At 53.0% G+C, this 17,756-nt stretch overlaps 1 protein-coding gene across 1 annotated transcript in view; it reads right to left on the reverse strand.

Moving 5' to 3' along the window:
- Positions 1–11,066: 11,066 nt before the first annotated feature.
- The window catches only part of GRIK3 (glutamate ionotropic receptor kainate type subunit 3), a 79,569-nt gene continuing 72,879 nt past the window's right edge, over positions 11,067–17,756 (reverse strand). Inside the window, exons 13-15 of the mRNA XM_058660838.1 lie at positions 14,599–14,821; positions 14,081–14,331; positions 11,067–11,427 (exon numbers count right to left, since the gene is read on the reverse strand). Coding sequence (XP_058516821.1) covers positions 11,233–11,427; positions 14,081–14,331; positions 14,599–14,821 — 669 coding nt within the window. The 3' untranslated portion in view covers positions 11,067–11,232. The remainder of the gene's footprint in view (positions 11,428–14,080; positions 14,332–14,598; positions 14,822–17,756) is intronic.

The raw sequence follows: 17,756 nt of genomic DNA on the forward strand, positions 1-17,756 counted from the left end.
GTGGGGGCCAGTGGGGTTCCAGGGTGGAGCAGCTGCTCTGGAAGCCATCTCTCCCAGATCTTGTCTGGAGGCCGAGGCAGACAATAAATCCCTTCGGTGGAGCCGGTCTCAGCATGGGCCACCCGGCTGAAAGCTTCATCAGCGGCCTCATTTGCATAAGATAATGAAATCGCAGTAAAAATAGTCAAAGAAAAAATGGCCTGGCAACTTTGTTTCCATAATGACAGATGCTTCTTAAGCGCTCAGCTTCTGTTTCCCTGGAAAGTGTCATCAAGGCCCCAGGGGAGCTGCCTGCCCAGGCCCAGCCTGGATCTAGGGATGGGAACCTGCAGCCCTGGAGCTCTCCAGCCCAGATCACCTCCTGCTCCTTGGCTGGCTCCTGGAGCAGAGCAGGCAGGGAAAGGAAACCCTGGCTGAGAAATGAGAGGCACCTCATGAACAGGAAGCCTGGAGCGCACACTTACGCTTGCTCTCATAGGCATCTTCTCTTTCATTCTCCCCTGAGTGTCCCAACCCTATCAAAAGAGGCATTTACACTGCTTGGCAGAGCAAGCTTCCAGCTCAAGCATGAATTGCCCACCATGCTTGATGAAATGAAGGCATAGAGGGGCATGACACCCACGCTGAGTCCCTATCTCCTGCTCATGCTGCCATGGGAGATGATTGGAGAGGGGAAGGGCCTGTGATCTAGATGTACCTGTGGGAGGTGGGTCTCAGACCTCTGCGCCATGAGTAGAATGAAACGATTTGGGTCAAAGCCATGAAGTATCTCTGGGATGAAAACTGGAGCATTTCTTGGACCAGTCACCAAGGCTTGGCAATGATTGCCTTGGGAAGGGAAATAAAACAGTAATAGTGGTCAAAATCCCAGAGCTGGGACAGGCTCCCTTAGCTTCCAGGGAAGTCTCTATTCCTGGTTCACTTGGCCAGGCTGGGTGGCTCTACCACCATCCCAGGGTGTCTGGATGGAACTTTGACTTCTGATTTCTCACAGGAAGGTATGGTATCTGCTTGGCTGAAGTCTCTAGGCTTTGGAATCTTCTACGAGGCCCATCTGTGTACCTCCTCTAAAATTCAGCTTTACAAGAACTTCACCCTTGATATCTGATTCATTTCTTCATCCTCCCTCTCCCCTGGTCTGTCTGCAGCAGGAATCTTGCTGGGAGAGCTTAGCCTCAATCCTCCTGACTCTTAATGCTTCCCTTTAGTCATTTTCCACACCTTGACCTCCACCCTGTTCCTGGGGCTGTTGGTTTCCACTTGTCTCAGCTATAGCCATGTTGAACACAGTCTCTGCTCTCCCTGCTCCCGATGGCAAGGTCCCACTCTAGTGGTTGTTACACCCATGGCAATGGTGCTGAAGGAAGTCTTCCTTACTGTGCTCCAACAAATGTCATCAGGCCATTTAACAATCGCACAGGGAGAGAGAAGGAAACTGAGCAAATGTTCAGGGTATAGGTGAGATGCAAAGTGGCCAGAGGGAATCCCGTGTCCACTGCAGAAGGGACCTCTGTGCGGGCATCAAGTCACCGCAAGCAGGTAGCAGCTGGTGGATCATTTCCCCAGGACTCCCTGGGACTCCTTGAGATTGGTGGTAGACACAAGTGTTTGGGTAGAACCTGAGGATCCCTCCACACAGAGCTAACTCCATTTAGATCTGGTGGGTGCTCTCCTCAGCTCCCCATCTAGCCTGTGCAATCTTTGGCCTAGCGTGGGCTGTAGGAGAGGGAGAGGGCCCAGATGTTTGGGCTTTAGAACACAACCCAGAGCTTTGAATTTAAAAGCTGAGTAATTTGTTATTTTTATTTTCTGATTCCTCTATGCTTGGGCTAGTTTGACTTTTGGCATACCTGGGAGGGGTCCCATTATTCTCTGCCCGCTCTCCCTATTACTAGCTAACTTTGGCTGAGCTGGACTGTGCACTGGGTAGGTACAGTCCTCAGAGATATATCTTAGGATCCCCAGTTTGCAGCTCAAAGAAGGGCCAGAGCAAGAGACAGAACTAAAAACATTAAAGTCTAGAGTCCTTGATCGTAAGATCAAGAGTAATGCTGGGGTAAGGAGTGGGGCAGGGCTTGTGTGTCAGTCCTAGCAGAGGGGTCTTGAGTGCACCTGAATCTTAAGGGACATGGGACATGCGCTCCAGCACAGGCATCTGGGACTAGAGGAGAAGTGTGGAGTGGGAGGCCCTGGAAATAGGCATTTCAGGTGTGTGAGAGCTAAGGGTGCCTGGAACAGTGTGGGCAGGGCCCGTATTTGTCTGAGCTCTCCTGTGAGCTTGTCTACAAGGCTGTCCCAGGCCCAGCCAGACTGACTGAACCAGAGCCTCTATTTGAATAGGCTCCCCAAGGGGTTTGTGTGCACAGCAAAACTTGAGAGCTGCAAGCCTATGGCCACCGCCTAGTCACAGTGTCATCAGAGAACATCGCCACCCCGGTTGCCCTTTCTGTTGAAAGGCAGGCAGAGGATGTGCCACGGGGTCACTGCCACTGGAGGTAGCTGCTATTGGGCTGATGGTGGTGGAGGCCATTTCCTGCCATAGGTAAGGAAAAGGGAAGTGGGTGGGCTGAGGGAGCAGAGGAGAGAGAAGTTCGACTGTGCTTCCATCAGCCCCCTCTTCACAGCAAAGCTCCTGGGGCTGGCATTGAGGTGGAAGAGGTGAAGTCATGGCCTGCAATGCTGCTGGCATCCAAGCTGGACACAGGTTTGAGTCTCGGCTGCTCTACTGCTGATTCAGTTTTCTGCTAGTGCTCTTGGGAAAGCAGCAGAGGATGGCCCAAGTGTTTGCACCTTTGTACCCATGTGGAAACTTGGATGGAGCTTTGGCCTGGCCTAGCCTTGACCATTGCCACCGCTGTTGGGTGAACTAAAGGACAGAAGATTTTTCTCCTTCGCATGCTCTTTCTGTCACTCTATCCTTCAAATAAATAGTTGAATGAATGTAAAATCTGAACCCCCTGCCACCTACTGTGAGCCTGAGCGGTCTCTGCAGCTTGCCATGGCCTCTCTGACTGAGGCATCTCCTTGAATGTCCTGCCCATGGGCATCCCTGAGCCAGAACTGGGAGCCAGTCTGCTCTGCTCCCTGGAGACAAGGGGAACCTATGGCAATGACTGGCAAAGGCTGAGGCAGAGATGGAACTGGGACAGGCAACATGGCTGCCTGCACAGCTGCCCACCTGGCCCTCATGCAGTCCCTGGAAAACAAGATAAAGTGTGCCTGCTGGGCTTGGGCTGGCCGGCCAGGGGAAGATGGGCTGAGAAGTCAAGCAGGTTATTGTCACATGGGGACTGTGTAGGTTTTGTCATCCCCCTGCCCTGTTCTGAGATAATCATAGCCACCCTGGTGTCCTGAGAGGATTGGCTGACACTTGTCCAGAGCCCACAGTGTCACAGATGGGCTTCACAGCCGGGTTATTAGTCAACTCTCTGCCCTCAGCCACAACTCATTATGGGGCAGGTCCTCATATTTCTTCTTCCTCTGTTTTTCCCAGTGACAAGTTGCCATTCAGTGTTGGCTTATGCTGTGCCCACCCTGTGCTAGTTAATCCTCATGCTTTTCCTCATTCAACTCCCTGCACTGTTCTACCAGGGATTGATTCTCACCATTGTGCATTTTACACATGAGGACACTGAGGCTCTGAGAGTGTTCAGTTTGTTTCAAGGTTACAAAGCTGGCAGGTGGGAGAGCTGGGCTCTTAACACCAATGTTGATTTAACTCTATGCATGGTAGATGGATGAGTGGGTGAGCACCTATTTGTTTGTCCCTGCCAGGGCCTCACTGCTACCAGTTCTCTGCCCAGCCTCTTGTTTACAGTCCCTATTTCCTGCTGAACCCCAAGGGTTCACCAGTGGGACCTCTGACTCCCGTTGGTTGACTGATTTCTTTTTACCCAGGACTATTCCTGGCCACCTACCTGGCTTGGAACTCTTGCAGCTTCCAGACCTGGGGCTCCAGGGTAGATTAGAACTCTGACACTGCAGCTGGCTGAGTCCCAGTCTCCTCCCCAGCCTGCAGTCGTGGCTGGGGCCTTGGCTTGACTCACTGGCCCTGGTTGGCTGCACATTTAACAAAAGACCTGCCAATCCTGCTGCCTTGTTTGAAATTCATCAGCTTTTGTACCTTCCTAAAGCAGCAGGCCTGGGTTGCATTGCATGACCCCATGCTCCTCCTGGTCATAGCTGATTGGGCTACAAAGTGACCACCTGACCCAAGCAGGTCCAATCACAGCCACTGAGGAAATGGCAGTGGGTGTTTGCAATGAAAGGGCCTGAGCAGTCTGGGTCTGAGTTGCATTAGGAACTGAGAAGGGAAGCAAAAAGATCCAGCTTGAGTATCCTTCATCTGAAAACTGGGGATCTGACATCCTCCACTTTTTGAGCGTTGCTATGATTAATGATGCAATGATTCCAACTCTGACCTCCTTACAGGTGCACAGAAGATGCTATAAGACGACCTCCAAGTTATGTGTACATGTTAGATATGACACATGAATTTACTGCTTAGACATGGGTCCCTTTCCCTAAGATATGATATTTCATTTAGTCAAACGTTCAAAAAGCCAAAAAGAGCAGAATGCATAGGCCAAGGCACTTTTGGTCCCAAACATTTTGGATGTAGTGTGTGTTAAGGGCTCAGCTTAGCACTTGCATGTGGAAAGTACTGAGGATTCACTGCTGCGTTGATGGCAACGGACCAGGGGAGCCTGCAGGATGCTGGGTGGAAACCAATCTCCACCAATCAAATCTTTCAGAGGGAAGCTTGGTGGCAGAGGCAGCTTCCTGGTCTCTTTTGAGCTGACCCTGTGGCCGGAACAAGATGTTCTCTTTCATCTCCTGGGGGGAGGAGAAGCAACTACAATGGGGACTGGAGCAACAGCTTCTTAATCCAGACTCCTGGAACCACTAATGGCAACTCTGGGATGGGTCTTGCTTTTACAGATCCAGGTTCCAACTCAGAAATTGTCCCTCCCTAGATGGGTCAGTCTTGGATTCTTCTAGGAACCACTTCTAGAGGCTCAGGCTGGCTTGGCTCCATCATTGCTTTGCTGGTGTTGCAAACCCCAATATTCAATCCTTCCTGCTTGAAATGCCCTGATCCACATGTGGTTTCTAGATCCAGAAATAAAATCAACTTAAAGCTCTCATTTCTGGCTTGTAGAAGCTCAGGGAAGACCTCTGACCAGCCAAGCCCAGCGGAGACACCCACTGGACCTCACTGGCAGAAGGACAGAAGTCATGAAGGATCTAACTAACAAGGAAGCCTTGTTGTGCGTGGGGCTGGGTGGCGAGGGATGGGGCCACCAGAAGGGAAGGCAGGGGTCACCAGGGTGGAGGACAGACCCTGCAGCCTTGCTGTCTGCAATGAAACCAAAGATCCAGGCTTGTGTCACACACTGAGTCTAGGACGAGGAGAGAAATAGAAAACGTAGTTTGAGGGGGTTTTGTTTTCTAGAAACATTGCTTTATTTAAAATTTAAAACCATATTACTTCATACAGCAAACTGTGCACTTGGATATATCACAGTGTCTTAAAAAGGAAAATAATTGGATTTGTTTGGAAATTTATTTACATCAGCCTAGAATGATTGGCAAGTAACACAGTTACTATGAAACCCAAATTGTTACAAAATGTTTACAAAAAACTATATTCATAGAAATTCTGCATGTCCACAAAGGGCATCCCCTGAATGGCCCAGAGACCAGTGTGTGGGAATGGTGTTGTATGGAAGTCAGGGAGAGGGGTGGTCCAGGCACACTGGTCTGGGTGGAGGGCCAGGCTGGGGCTCTTGCAGGCCCAGGGTGCTGTCTGGGGGTTCAGCCCCCGGGGCCAGCAACTGAGGTCTCCATCCCGGGAGGCTCAGGCAGAAGTAGGCTGGAGACTTGGAGCACAGTGGCACGGAGGCCCCTGAAACCTCTCATCCCTGGGAAGTCAGGACAGGGCCCTTGTCAGGGGCTGGATTCAAACATGCTTGGCCAGATCCACATCAGGTGCAGCCCACCGGACACCTGGGACCAAAGCACAGCGGACAGGATGCTGACCTAAAAGAAGCCCACTCTGGATCTCTGCTCCTGTGTGGCCCACAACTGCTCAGACCCATAGGGGGTGCTCAGGAACTGGAACTGCAGACCACATGGATCTGGGGGACACAGGACCAGAGGCCTGCTGCTGGTTGAGTGCCCTGCTGGGGAGGTGCGACAACAGGGAGGACAGACAGGTGTTGCTGGGCTCTGCTAGGCCAGGAACTGCCCTCATCTTTCACTTGGGGCTGCTGGGTCCACTGGAACTGGGAGGTCGTGTGAGGCTAATTAAGCTCTCTGGTAGCGTTGAGCATTTCACTTGAGTCTGGTTGCATCCCTGGTCTGGAGGCTTCAGTGTTTTGATCTGTTAGAGACCCACCCTGAGGTGATCTGAGGTCTCTGTTCCGGGAGGCAGGGACCATCCGTGAGTAACAGGATGTGGTGTTGGCATGTTGGGAATGCCCTCGGACTGTGCTCCCCATCAGATGAGACCACTGTGTATGTCTGTGCATATGTGGGTGAGGATTTGGGGCAGAGGCTTTACTGCCTGGAGTACTCCTGCCTTCTAGAACATGATAGGTGGATCCAGGCACCTGCTGGGAGACTCTACAAGTAATACATAGAAGCCTGGGGAGAGACTCTTTCCCAGCCCTTCTGCTCGTTGGGAACTGCCTGGGTACCAGAATTCTATCTTGGCATGAGAGCGTGACACTCCCTCAGATTCCTGGGTAGAGATACATGCTATGGGCCATACCTGCCCATTTCCTCTGAAGCCCCCACTCCCTGCCCTGCCAGCCCTGTGCAGTTCTGCCTGTCTTCCTCAGGATCTAGGGCTCTGATGGAGGCGGGGCCTTCCCCATTCCTAATGGGGGCTCTCTGAACCTCCACCCCTAACCTGGCTACACTGCCTGTCTCTTACCTGGTCCCCAGTCACACTGGCTGGGTTGTGTACACTGTGTGTGTGTGTGTGCAGACGTGCGAGGGAGGGGTATATACACAGGGGCTACAGGTCGTATATACACTGTGCATATATATATACAGTATATATATATATATTTACATTCATACATATATATTGTACAGAACAGCAGCCTTCTAAAATGATTTTGTGACTCCACATAGAACCTCAGCTCAGAAACTAACTCCAGGGCAATATCAGCACAGATGTGTGGGCTGGCTGCCAGCCACCATGGGCGCACAACGCAGGGCCCTTCCACTGTGGCAGCCAGTTCCAGGTGTGCCTATCCCCCTTTAGCCTCCCAGATGTGTCAGATTCAGAGATCATCCTTCCTCCTCTCCTCCCACCCCGCCTTGTGCCAAGGCAGAGCTGGAGCCAGGGATTTCAGGTGCCCAGGGGTCTGGGCCCCACTCAGACGTTCAGTGCATTCAGCTGTTGGTCCCAACTGCTAAGCCCTTTCCAGATGGGAGATGACGTGGGAAGCACCCAGAGTATAGATATGGACCGTGGAGTCTGTGTAGAGAGCTGGGAACAGCCTGGGATTGGGGTGGATCTGCTCCATGCCAAGTAACTGAGTAGCAGGGGAGGCCCCCACCTGACAGCAGCCCCTGAAAAAGCAGCAGAGGGCTCCTGACCCTTCTTGGCAACCTTGTATCCCATTCTAACTTCTGTGTTCCCAGCATCTCAGGAGGGGCATCCGCTTTTAACTTTGCTGGGCCTATCCCCTCCTGGGCCAGGGTTTCCAGGGCCTGGCGTGGAGGAAGAGAGCCAGGATGTGCTCTCTTGGTTGAGGCAGTGACGATGGGGTGGCACTCTCCTCATTCAGAGCTTCAGAAGCCCAGGGGACTATTTTCTTGGGGGAGCCTCACAAGGACAGGCTTCCTGGACCATGGCCAAGCTCTCAGGATTGACTGGTGTCCTACCCCAGCTGGTCAGGAGCAGACACAAGGGGACTGTGTCCCAAGATCCCAGCACCTTGGCAGCAATGCGAGAGGGGTGTCTTCATGTCCATGGCCAACTGGAGCAGGTGAAGAGCAGGAACTGGCATTCTGGATGAGGTGGGGATGCTCTTGTGTTTGAGGCTGGCTTGTGGGATCAAGCAGCACAGCAGCCCAGCACCTGCTTGGCCAAGTCCCACCTTCTGCTTGGCAGTTTCCCGCTACTCCTCAGTACCTCTGGTGGGTGCACTGGCCCTTGTTCAGCTCCACAGCCCTGAGGGGCCAGGCCTCAACCTCAGTGATGTAGTCTGTTTGACTGACTCCTCCCACTCCACAGGTGTAGCAGCCTGGGAGACATTGGGCTCAGGTTTGGGCAAAGGTGGTCTCCACTGCACTTTGTATACTGGGCTGGTCTCTAGGACTAACACAGCCAGAGACTGAACATGAGCCACACCAGGGACATAAGGAGAGGAGCTCAGGCAGCCTGCCCATCTACTTTGCCCAGGGAGTCAAGACATTACAGCAGCACCACTGGGGCCATTTCCTGACTCAGTTGTGCCACTGTTCACCCATCATTCTTCACTCCTTAGAAGAAAATTCCTCCTTCCCCACACCACTTCCTTTGCTTCCTCCCATCACAATCTATATATGTGCATAGCCTCAGAAGAACATGACACATTCTATAGCATCATGCACAAAGCACACACTTGTATGTATGTGTGTGTGACATGAGTGTAGTTGTGGGTGTGTGCTATGAAATTGTGTTGAACACAGTTATAGTGTTAATGACTGTGGTTGGTGACAACAAACTGGCTGATAACTTCATGGCAATCCTATTTTGGGGAAAAAACAAAAAGTGTTTGTCCTTCAAATAGCAAAAGAGGTACCAGCCATGCCCCCCACTGTAAGGGTTTCTGCTTGTGTGACCAATTTGTGTGTCTGCCTACACCATGCAGAAATCAAATAGCTGTGCCATGACAGCAGTGCCCTGAGGCCTGCCTTCCTGATTGTCCGGCTCTGGGAGCTGGAACCTGAGTGTGCACCTGAACACACATGTGAGCACACTTACAAATGCCTCTTCCTCATGGCTTCTCACATGCAACATGCACTGATCCATGCTGCACAGCTGCCTGCTGGTGTCCTCTTTGGCTGCACAGAGCCTGTGCACCTGTGTGTACACACTTACACGTGGGCCTTGGATGCCATGGCTTCTTTACCTACATACATGTGGCCATGCTGCACGCTTTCTCCTTGGGCCCTTCAATGCAAGTATGCATACACACATACAAACACACACACCACTCATGCATGTATGCATACACACGTGCTCACAGATCCCCCTTTCAACATGGCTTCGCTGTTTTGCACATAGAGAGAGCTCTGTGGCTGTTCCAGACTTGTCTCTTATCCCCAGTTCACTGATGTGGGGGGGCACATGTGTGCATGCACACACAGACACATGCACATCCTAAAGGAGTCACTGATTATTGCATGTCATACGTCCAGCTCTGCCTCCACCCCTGGCGCCCAGAGCTCACCAGAGCATCGCTTTACTGTCCTTCCCTGTGCTGGGTGATGCTGTCTAGTTCACTCCTTGCATGTACTCAGCCACTCACAGCTGAACAGGGAGCGGGGCCCTGCAGCTTGCACAGCTGGATGGGCAGCATTCATGGCTGGGGCTCCCCCCGGGATCCTGGCTTGCTAGAGTTGCTTCTTCCTGCAGCTGTGAAGATCCCCAAGACCCCAGTGCAGCTCCTCCTTGGTTTAGATTTCTCCTGTGCAGCAGCACCAGAAGACAGGTGACAGAGAGGGTATGGAGGGGCTGGTGCCCCGGTTCCCTTGCTGCCTCACAGACTGCCATCGGCCCCAGGAATCTGGCAGGGACTGTCACACTCTTTAAGGACACTTTGTGCCTAACCTTCTTTGTGTTGCGTTCTTCCGAAGACTCAAGCCACAGATCCAGAGGGCGCGCGTCTCAGCCAGCTGGAACCTGCAGGTCATTTGGTCCATCCCCGTGTGGGGACTTCACTGGTTGCTACTTCTCTGCTGCCTCCCCCAACCCCCACACAGTCACAACCACTGTGGATAAGAGATTAGCAGCCAGCAGGGTCTTGAGTCTGTGTGTGGGGCCTTTGGCTAATTCCCCAGGAGGCAGGTTCTTGCTCTCCACCCGTGAGGCCTTGGGCAGCTACAGCCTCTTATCCCTGGATGCTTCTTCTTCCTGGGGTGCATCTTTAAGCTTGGCAAGTTGGGGAAGCTGGGTCTTCTTGAGTGTTCTCTGATCCTTTCTACGTGCCCCCGAGATCAGCTTATGAACATTTGGACACTGACCTTGCTTCTGCACAGAGGTGCCTTGACTTTCATTTCAGTCCTGGAGATTCTTCTCCTTCTGGGATGACAGGGAGAGGCCAAGGTCAACCAGTCAGGAATGGGGAATTGCTGATGAGTAGGTGGCAAAGAGCCCAGGCTCCTACATGCTAAAAGGGCTTAGAAAACAGAAGCTAATCCAGCCAAGGGAGGTTTGATGGCTTGAGAGCCCATGGGATCTTCTGCTGGGCTTCAAATCCCAACTGAGTCTGGGGGCCTCCTTTGTGAGAGATTTATAAGGTCCTCTCTCTGGCTGGAATGTAGGGAAGGAGTTTCTGTGAACACTTCCCCACTTCTATTCCTGTAGAGGGAGCCATCGGGACATTGTCCATAAGAATCCCAAATGGTGGCCTTTGTCTTCCTTCCAAATTCCTCTCTCCTCCTTCAACTCCGCCAAATAGGGGGCTGCCATGAGTGATGTCAGGTCCAGGAGAGCAGGACCAGGTGGTTAGCCCCTTCTGTCCATGCATACGGGATGGCCACTCCTCATTGTAGCTCCTGCTGGCAACCAACCATGCCATGATGATCTTAAGAGGCCCAGCATCTCCATCTCTGGTTCTGAGGCCAGGCCCTAAGAGGCCCAGGCTCCTGAGGAAGGGGTGGCGATTACAAGCCATCTCCCATTTTCTGTGGCCTCTGCATGGAGCTTTACAGAAACTGCCGGTTCCAGAGGAGAGCTGAGAGGCAGGGTGGGGGGTTTGGCCTGAGAGAGGCGTGTGCTTCCTTTGGCCATGGCTATCTCGGCTGGCAGTTCTAGAAACCCATAGAGGAAACAGCTTGGCTCGCCTGCTGATTTCCTGGTTAGAGGAAAGTCCAGGTGGCTCCAGAGCCTATAGGAGCAGCAGCCCTGGTCCCCAAGCCCAGTATAGGGGCAGGGGACACTCTTTCGGGTCTCCATTGCTTTCCTCAGCCTTGCCCCAGGCCCTGCAGGCCCTGCCGCACCTGTGCCTAGGGAAACACGGGGGCTAGCGAGGAGCTGCAGGTCATGCTGTCCTTGCCCGGGAGCCGGCGATCGTTGAACGTGTGCATGTTGATGACAGCATCGGTCTTGACCATCATGGGAGGCTGCGGCTTGTGCTTGACCCGACGTTGGCAGGTGAGGGAGAACCGGATCTCGTCGGCCACAGTGCTGCAGAAGGAACGCTGGCAGTGGGGAGGGAGGATGGGAAGGAATAGGGGCACACGGGTGAGGCCTGGTTCTGCAACGCCGGCCAATTCCTTGCCTATCTCCCACAGCCTTGTTGTGGCTACCCCAGGCCTCTTCACACCCATCCTGCCCACTTGTCTACCCCCTGCAAGAGGATTCTCTAGCATGTTAGCAGTCTCCAAACACTTGCTATCTGATATAGCGCTCAGGAAGTCATGGCGGATATCTTGTTCCCATTTCACAGATGAGCAAACTGCTGCTCTGTGTGCCATGAACGTTACCTGGCTGGATTCTTGCCCCTGGTCTTCCAGGGCAGGAACCAGCCAGTGTCAGTCCCAGCCCAAGAAGCAAAAGTAGCCCACAGTCCAGGGCCCAGAAGTGCCTTAGGAATGTGTGGGTATCCCTTCTGTCCACAGGGCTTCTGACCAAGAGGAGACATCACTGTCTTCCCACCCAGCAAAGTCCAGTGTAAGCATCTCAGACAAGTGGGAGGGACAGGTCCTTGTAGGGCTGATGGTAGCAATGGCCCTTTCCTGGCTTAAGCCTTTACAGGTGTTCCAGAGGGCCAACAAAGTCCAGTATTAGCATGGATACCTGACACGGTGGCTCCATGAGGCCAACTGCCAGAGGATGACCTTCAATGTATGCTGTGACTGACCCAGCAAGGCCAGGGCCTGGGATGCAGGCCATGGGATGTGGGGAGATGGAGACCTGGCTTTGAACTCTAGCTCTACCTCTGCCTCCCCTTTCTCACCACTGAATGTGCTGGTCTCTCAACTTGCCTTTCCCTCTGCTGCTCATGCTCACTAAAGGCCTATTGTGCCCTGGGCACTGTTTTAGGAGTCGGGCATTGAGCAGTGATGAGGGCAGGAAAGGTGCTGGCACTCAGGGGACTTGCGGTCTGATGACGGGAGGACAATAATCATCAATCATGTGAGCAAAATCAGTCAGCACAGAGAGTGATTAGCTCTGAGACACTGAAGCAACAAAATGGGATAGAGGGGGGATGGGAATGGGGACAGGGAAGGAAGGCCTACTGGAGGTGATATGTGAACAGAAGGTGTTGAGACTGAGGACTCTTGGAACAGGTGTTTGGGATAGCCTGCACCCCATGGACAGAATGCCTGGGTTTCTGTCCAGCCTCTGCTCCCAGTCCCAGCTTTTTGGGAAGGCGATGATTTCAAATGTTCATCTGACATCCATGGGGGATGCCCAGACTGAGTTCTAGGCTTCTGGCTTTGGCCTGGCCCAGTCCCAACTGTTGTGGAATTTGAGGCAGTAAACCAGAAGATAGGAGATCTCTCTCTCCCCACCCCTCACTTTCCCTTTCAATTATAATAGCTGAATAATTAACTAAGCAAAAGAGTATATTACAGGCGAAGAGCATTCAAGGTGTGTGGAACAGCACATACAAATGCCTGGAGGCAAAAGCAGGTTTGGTGTGATAAGAACTGGAAAAAAAAAGCCAGTGTGAAAAGGACTGGGCAGGGTGGGGGATGGGCAGCAAGGTGGGCAGGCACTGGGTGGTACTGAGTTTTTGGTGCAATTCAGACTCGTTCTGATTACAGTGGGAATTCCTAAAGAATCTGATGATCATTTTCAGATGTCATCACTTCTTAGTTCCCCCACCCTCAACGTTGTTGTCTGGTTGCAGCTGATGCTTCTGGAAGCATCCAGGGAATGAAACCTTGACCACATCCACCAGGGAAATTGATGGGTCACCAAATAAGGAAGTGAGATTGCCTTCTGGGAGCGCACCCGTCCGTCCTTCTCCCAGCAGTCCAAGTGCACGGCCAGGCTGCCTCTTCACCCTGAGGCGTCGCCTCCCTCCTCCGAGTTGACTGAGGCTCAAACTTCAATTCCTTTGTGACCCCCACAGGAGCTGCCTGTTTTTAATGGGTCCCTCCCCATCTGATTGACTGCCACTTCCTTCCACACTGGGCTTGGACGCCTTTGAACTTCTCAGCAAGGGGCAAGGCTCCACAGCCCAGCAGCCCTCCATGCAGGTGCACGTTTAAATCATCCTGAAGGCTTTCTGGAAACACCAGTGCCTGCTCCACCACAGGCCAATTAAGTCTCAGGGAGTCAGGCCAGGGCATTAGCACTTAAAAACTCTCACCCTGCGATGCTAATTTGCTGCTGGGCCCCAGGGCCACTGCCCAACCCTGCTTGGAATTAATCACACGGTTGAAGCTCCTTCTCCCATCTGTCAGCTCGGGCTGACCCTCTTTACTTTTCTTTCTTAAACTTTTGATTATGGAACTGTCTGAATCTATGCAAAAGTGGAAGGAACAGTATAATGAACCCCTATGTTGCCATCACCAAGTTCCCGCAATTCCCCTCGAGGGTTTTACACAGGGTAAAGCTAGGTATGGTTTGAATTCAGTTTTAAGCAGGGCACTGGTTGCTCTCTGAACCGTGGGTGTGCCAGTGAGGCGTGCAGGCTGTGGCCAGAGGGGGCGGTGTGGAGCAACAGTAAGGAAAAAGCTGTGGTCCGGGGGGGTGTGGGGGTGTCAGGGACACAGAGTTGGCAGAACTTTCTGGTGGGCTGCTGAGAGCAGGTGAGCCAGCAGGAACTCCCTCCTGACTGCCCGCTCCTCCCCCTGTGGCTTACCTCCTCATCCCTGCCACCATCACTTTGCAGCTCACCTGCTCCCGCTCTGCGGTTTTGCGGAGCTTGTATATAAACTCGCCCACGGCCACGAGCACAGACAGGACCAAGCCGGCGGCCAGCACGATGAAGATGCCTCCAATCTTCTGGATGCCCAGGGCGCTGGCCTCCTTGTTCTCCTCCTCGGGACAGCCACTGCCTCGCCACCACTTCTCCTTCATGACATGCAGCTTGTCCTCCTCCTGCAGCTGCAGGATGGCAATGGTGATCTTGTCCCTGTACGGGGAGCCTGCGGGGAGGGTGCCCAGCTGTTAGCTCACACCCAGGGGGACCCTGTTACCAGGCCAGGGTCGGAGAGGCATCCTGATTTGGGAGTCCCTGGGTGAGACAAGGTAAGCCTAACCTCCAGGGAGCAGACAACCTGCTCTGTTTATTCCCATTCTCACTGACCGTCCCAGCTAGGAGGCTCCATCGCTCCTTCACCTTCCCAGGATCCCAGGAAGATGCTGGGGTGGGAGAGGGGCTTGCTCATCCTCTGCCCTCAGCCCCTGCTCACCCATGGGCGTGCCGATGCCATAGCCCTTGGAATCAATGAGACCGCCGATCTGCGTGAGGTTGCAGTTCCTCTGGGTGACGTACTCGATGGTGGTGGACTCCATGAGCAGCGCGTAGTCGGCCGTCAGTGTCCTCTGGATGCCCTCCTCGTTGTTCTTCACCAGCGCCGAGGGCTTGCTGCTCATGAAGGCCCACATCTTCTCGAAGGTGGAGATCTTGGATTTCTGGGGTGAGGCACACACATACAGTGACCAGGCATATTGGGGGGGCCCTATACTGCACATCCCACCTGGCAGGCCATCAAGCTCCATGTGCAATCTGCAGAAACGAGGGAGTCTCACCCATTACTCAGATATGGAGACTGAAGCCCTGGGAAGACAGGTCCCTAACCACGTAGCTAGAGAGTGAAAAAGCTGAAGCTCTAACTTCAGCTGAGGAGGGTCCACTCCTCAGAAACTCTAGGCTTTTTACCAGGACCTAAGTGGTCTTCAGACTAACTTTAAAAAAAGATTTATTTATTGCAAAGACTGAGTTTCAGAGTTTCATTCACATCTCAGATGGCCATAACGACTGGCAGTAGGCCAGGCCAGGCTCAAACTAGGAGCCTGTAGGAGCAGCAGGGCACAAACACTTGGGCCATCCTCTGCTGTTTTCCCAGATGCATTCATAGGGAGTTGGATCAGAAGTGGAGCAGCTGAGACTCTAACTGGGTACCCTTGGGGGATGCCAACATCGCAGGTGGAGGCTTACCCAGCTATATTACAATGTTGGCCTCCAGACTAGCCTTTTAAAAACCAACTTATGGGCCCAACATGATGGCTCAGTGGCTAAAATTCTCGCCTTGTATGCACCAAGATCCCAGATGGGCACTGGTTCGTGTCCTGGCTGCTCCACTTCCAGTCCAGCTCCCTGCTTGTTGCCTGAGAAAGCAGCAGAGGATGTCTGCATGTGAGACCTGAAAGAATCTCCTGGCTCCTGGTTTTGGATCAGCTCAGCTCTGTCTCTTGCAGCCACTTGGGGAGTGAACCAGTGGACGGAAGATCTTCCTCTGTCTCTCCTTCTCTCTGTAGAGCTGCCTTTCCAATAAAAATAAACACATCTTTAAAAAAGAGACTTGCTTTCTGTAGCATTTCTGAAGCAATTAGCATGTGCAAGCCTCAGTCTAAATAGCTGCCTGAACCTACTGATTCTTCACAGCGAATCACAAGAGGCAGGTGCTACTGCTAGACCCAGTTTGTAGATGGGGACATGCAGACACAGCTAAGTAAGTTGCCTAGAGTTATCCAGATCCTGGGTAGCAAAGGCAGGTTTCAGTCCCAGACTACCTGACTCCTAATCACTCAGTGGCAGTGCCTCACAGGAGCCACTGGAAGGACCCAGGGGAGAGACAGGTACGGATGTGGGCCAAGCCTGGTGGGGCTGGGACCCCTCACTCCTACTTCCTCCTGTGCTGTCCTTTGAAGAAAGAGTGACTATGAAGCATGGGCTCCCGTCCATTCCACTGCAGCACAGTGAGAAAGAAGCAAGCACCTGCAGCTGTTCTGGGGCCCAGGGACAGAGCGTCCTGGCTGGTGCTGGTGCAATGGGCGAAGGCAGCATCCCTAAGACGAAGCCTGCACCTGCCTAGGGGGACTGAGAGGTAGCCGGGGGCCAGGAAGAAGAAGGGTCAGTCTGGGATGCTTGGCACTCAGGAGACTTCTGGGACTTGGCTGTCTACTCCCAGCAGAGGTTGGCCTGTCCCTGGCTGTTCCCAGGGACCAGGTGCTTCTGCGGGCCCTGCTGTACCTGGTGGTTTCTGAGTCTGGTGGTGGCTGTGTGATGTCAGCTTGTCTGCCAGGCACCCTGCCCAGTTCCACATTATGCTTCCCACGAGCTGGTGTGGACCGGGTGAAGGGGCAGTAGGGATGGGGGGGCCACAGGGGGTGGGGAGGATGCAGTGCCTGCTGGAAGAGGGGTGGGTAGCCCAAGAGGAAGATTTTTTTTTTCCAGTTCTGATAAGGGCTGTTCCTTTTGAAATTGGCTCCTGGAGAACCAAACACAGCAGAGGGAGGAGGCAAGTGGGGGGTAGGAGGGAGCCCAAAAGCACCAGGTGGGATCCCTTAAAATTTCATCCAGGGGGAGAATCAGTCAAGTTGCCGGTCAGGTTTCCTCTGAGCACAGGACCTGGGGCACCATTACAGACAAGCCCCTGCCCCACCCCTACCCCCACCCCAACAAATTCACCTGCCGTGAAACTAGGAAGCTTGGGAGGGCTCTGATGCTTACAGTCCTCCTGGGCTATACCCAACTCCTCCTGGTTCTACTCCCAGCTGCTCCCGCTCTCTAGCTACTCCATCCATCCCCCTGCCCTGTTCCCCTCCAACCTCTGCACCCCATCCTCCTAGCCTCTCCTGCCCAGGGCTTCCCGATGCCTCAGCAGCACCCTCCCCGACTAGTTACTTCTCCTTAGAAATCTTGCTCATGTCCATCTCCTCCACCTCCTGGGCTGTCTCTTGCTTTCTAGAGTCTGATGTGCCACTTCAAACTCCTTTGCCACCACCCCTTCTTTCTTCCTTGCTACAGATTCTTCTGTTGGAGGTAGTGTTTAAAGAGCTCTCTCATGGTCCCTGTCTCCTGGGCCTCATGCCTTTTGGGAATGATGGGACTTAGTCACTTGCTTTTAACTCCCAGCCAAAGTGACAGAAGTCACTTTCAAGGTGAGTGTTCATCTTGGCTGCTGTCTGGGTCCTCCCTCCTTGATGATGAAAGCTGAGCTGCCTTTTGGAAAGAGGATGGTCTCCAGCCAGTAGACAGTAAAGAAATGAAGCCCTTAGTCCACTAACCTAAGAGCTGAGTACTGCCCACAATCATGTGTGCAAGCTTGGAAGCCAGGCCACAACATGACCGCAATGTTGCCCAACACCTTGGCTGCAGACTCGTGAGAGGCATGGAGCCAGAGGACTAGGCTAAGCTGAGCCAGGCTCCTAGCTCCCGGCTTGAGGTAACAGATGCTGTTTTAATTTGTTATGTAGCCATAGATAACCCACACACTCTCTTGCCACCTAAGCTATTTCTCTTCCAATACACTTGCTTTTTCACATTTTCATTACTCTCAACTATTCTTATGATCCAGATACCCAAACACAAAGTGTCCTTGCTTTGCCAGATAGGTACAGGTGT

The sequence above is a fragment of the Ochotona princeps genome, chromosome 2, assembly GCF_030435755.1.
Source record: "Ochotona princeps isolate mOchPri1 chromosome 2, mOchPri1.hap1, whole genome shotgun sequence".
Taxonomy (NCBI): domain Eukaryota; kingdom Metazoa; phylum Chordata; class Mammalia; order Lagomorpha; family Ochotonidae; genus Ochotona; species Ochotona princeps.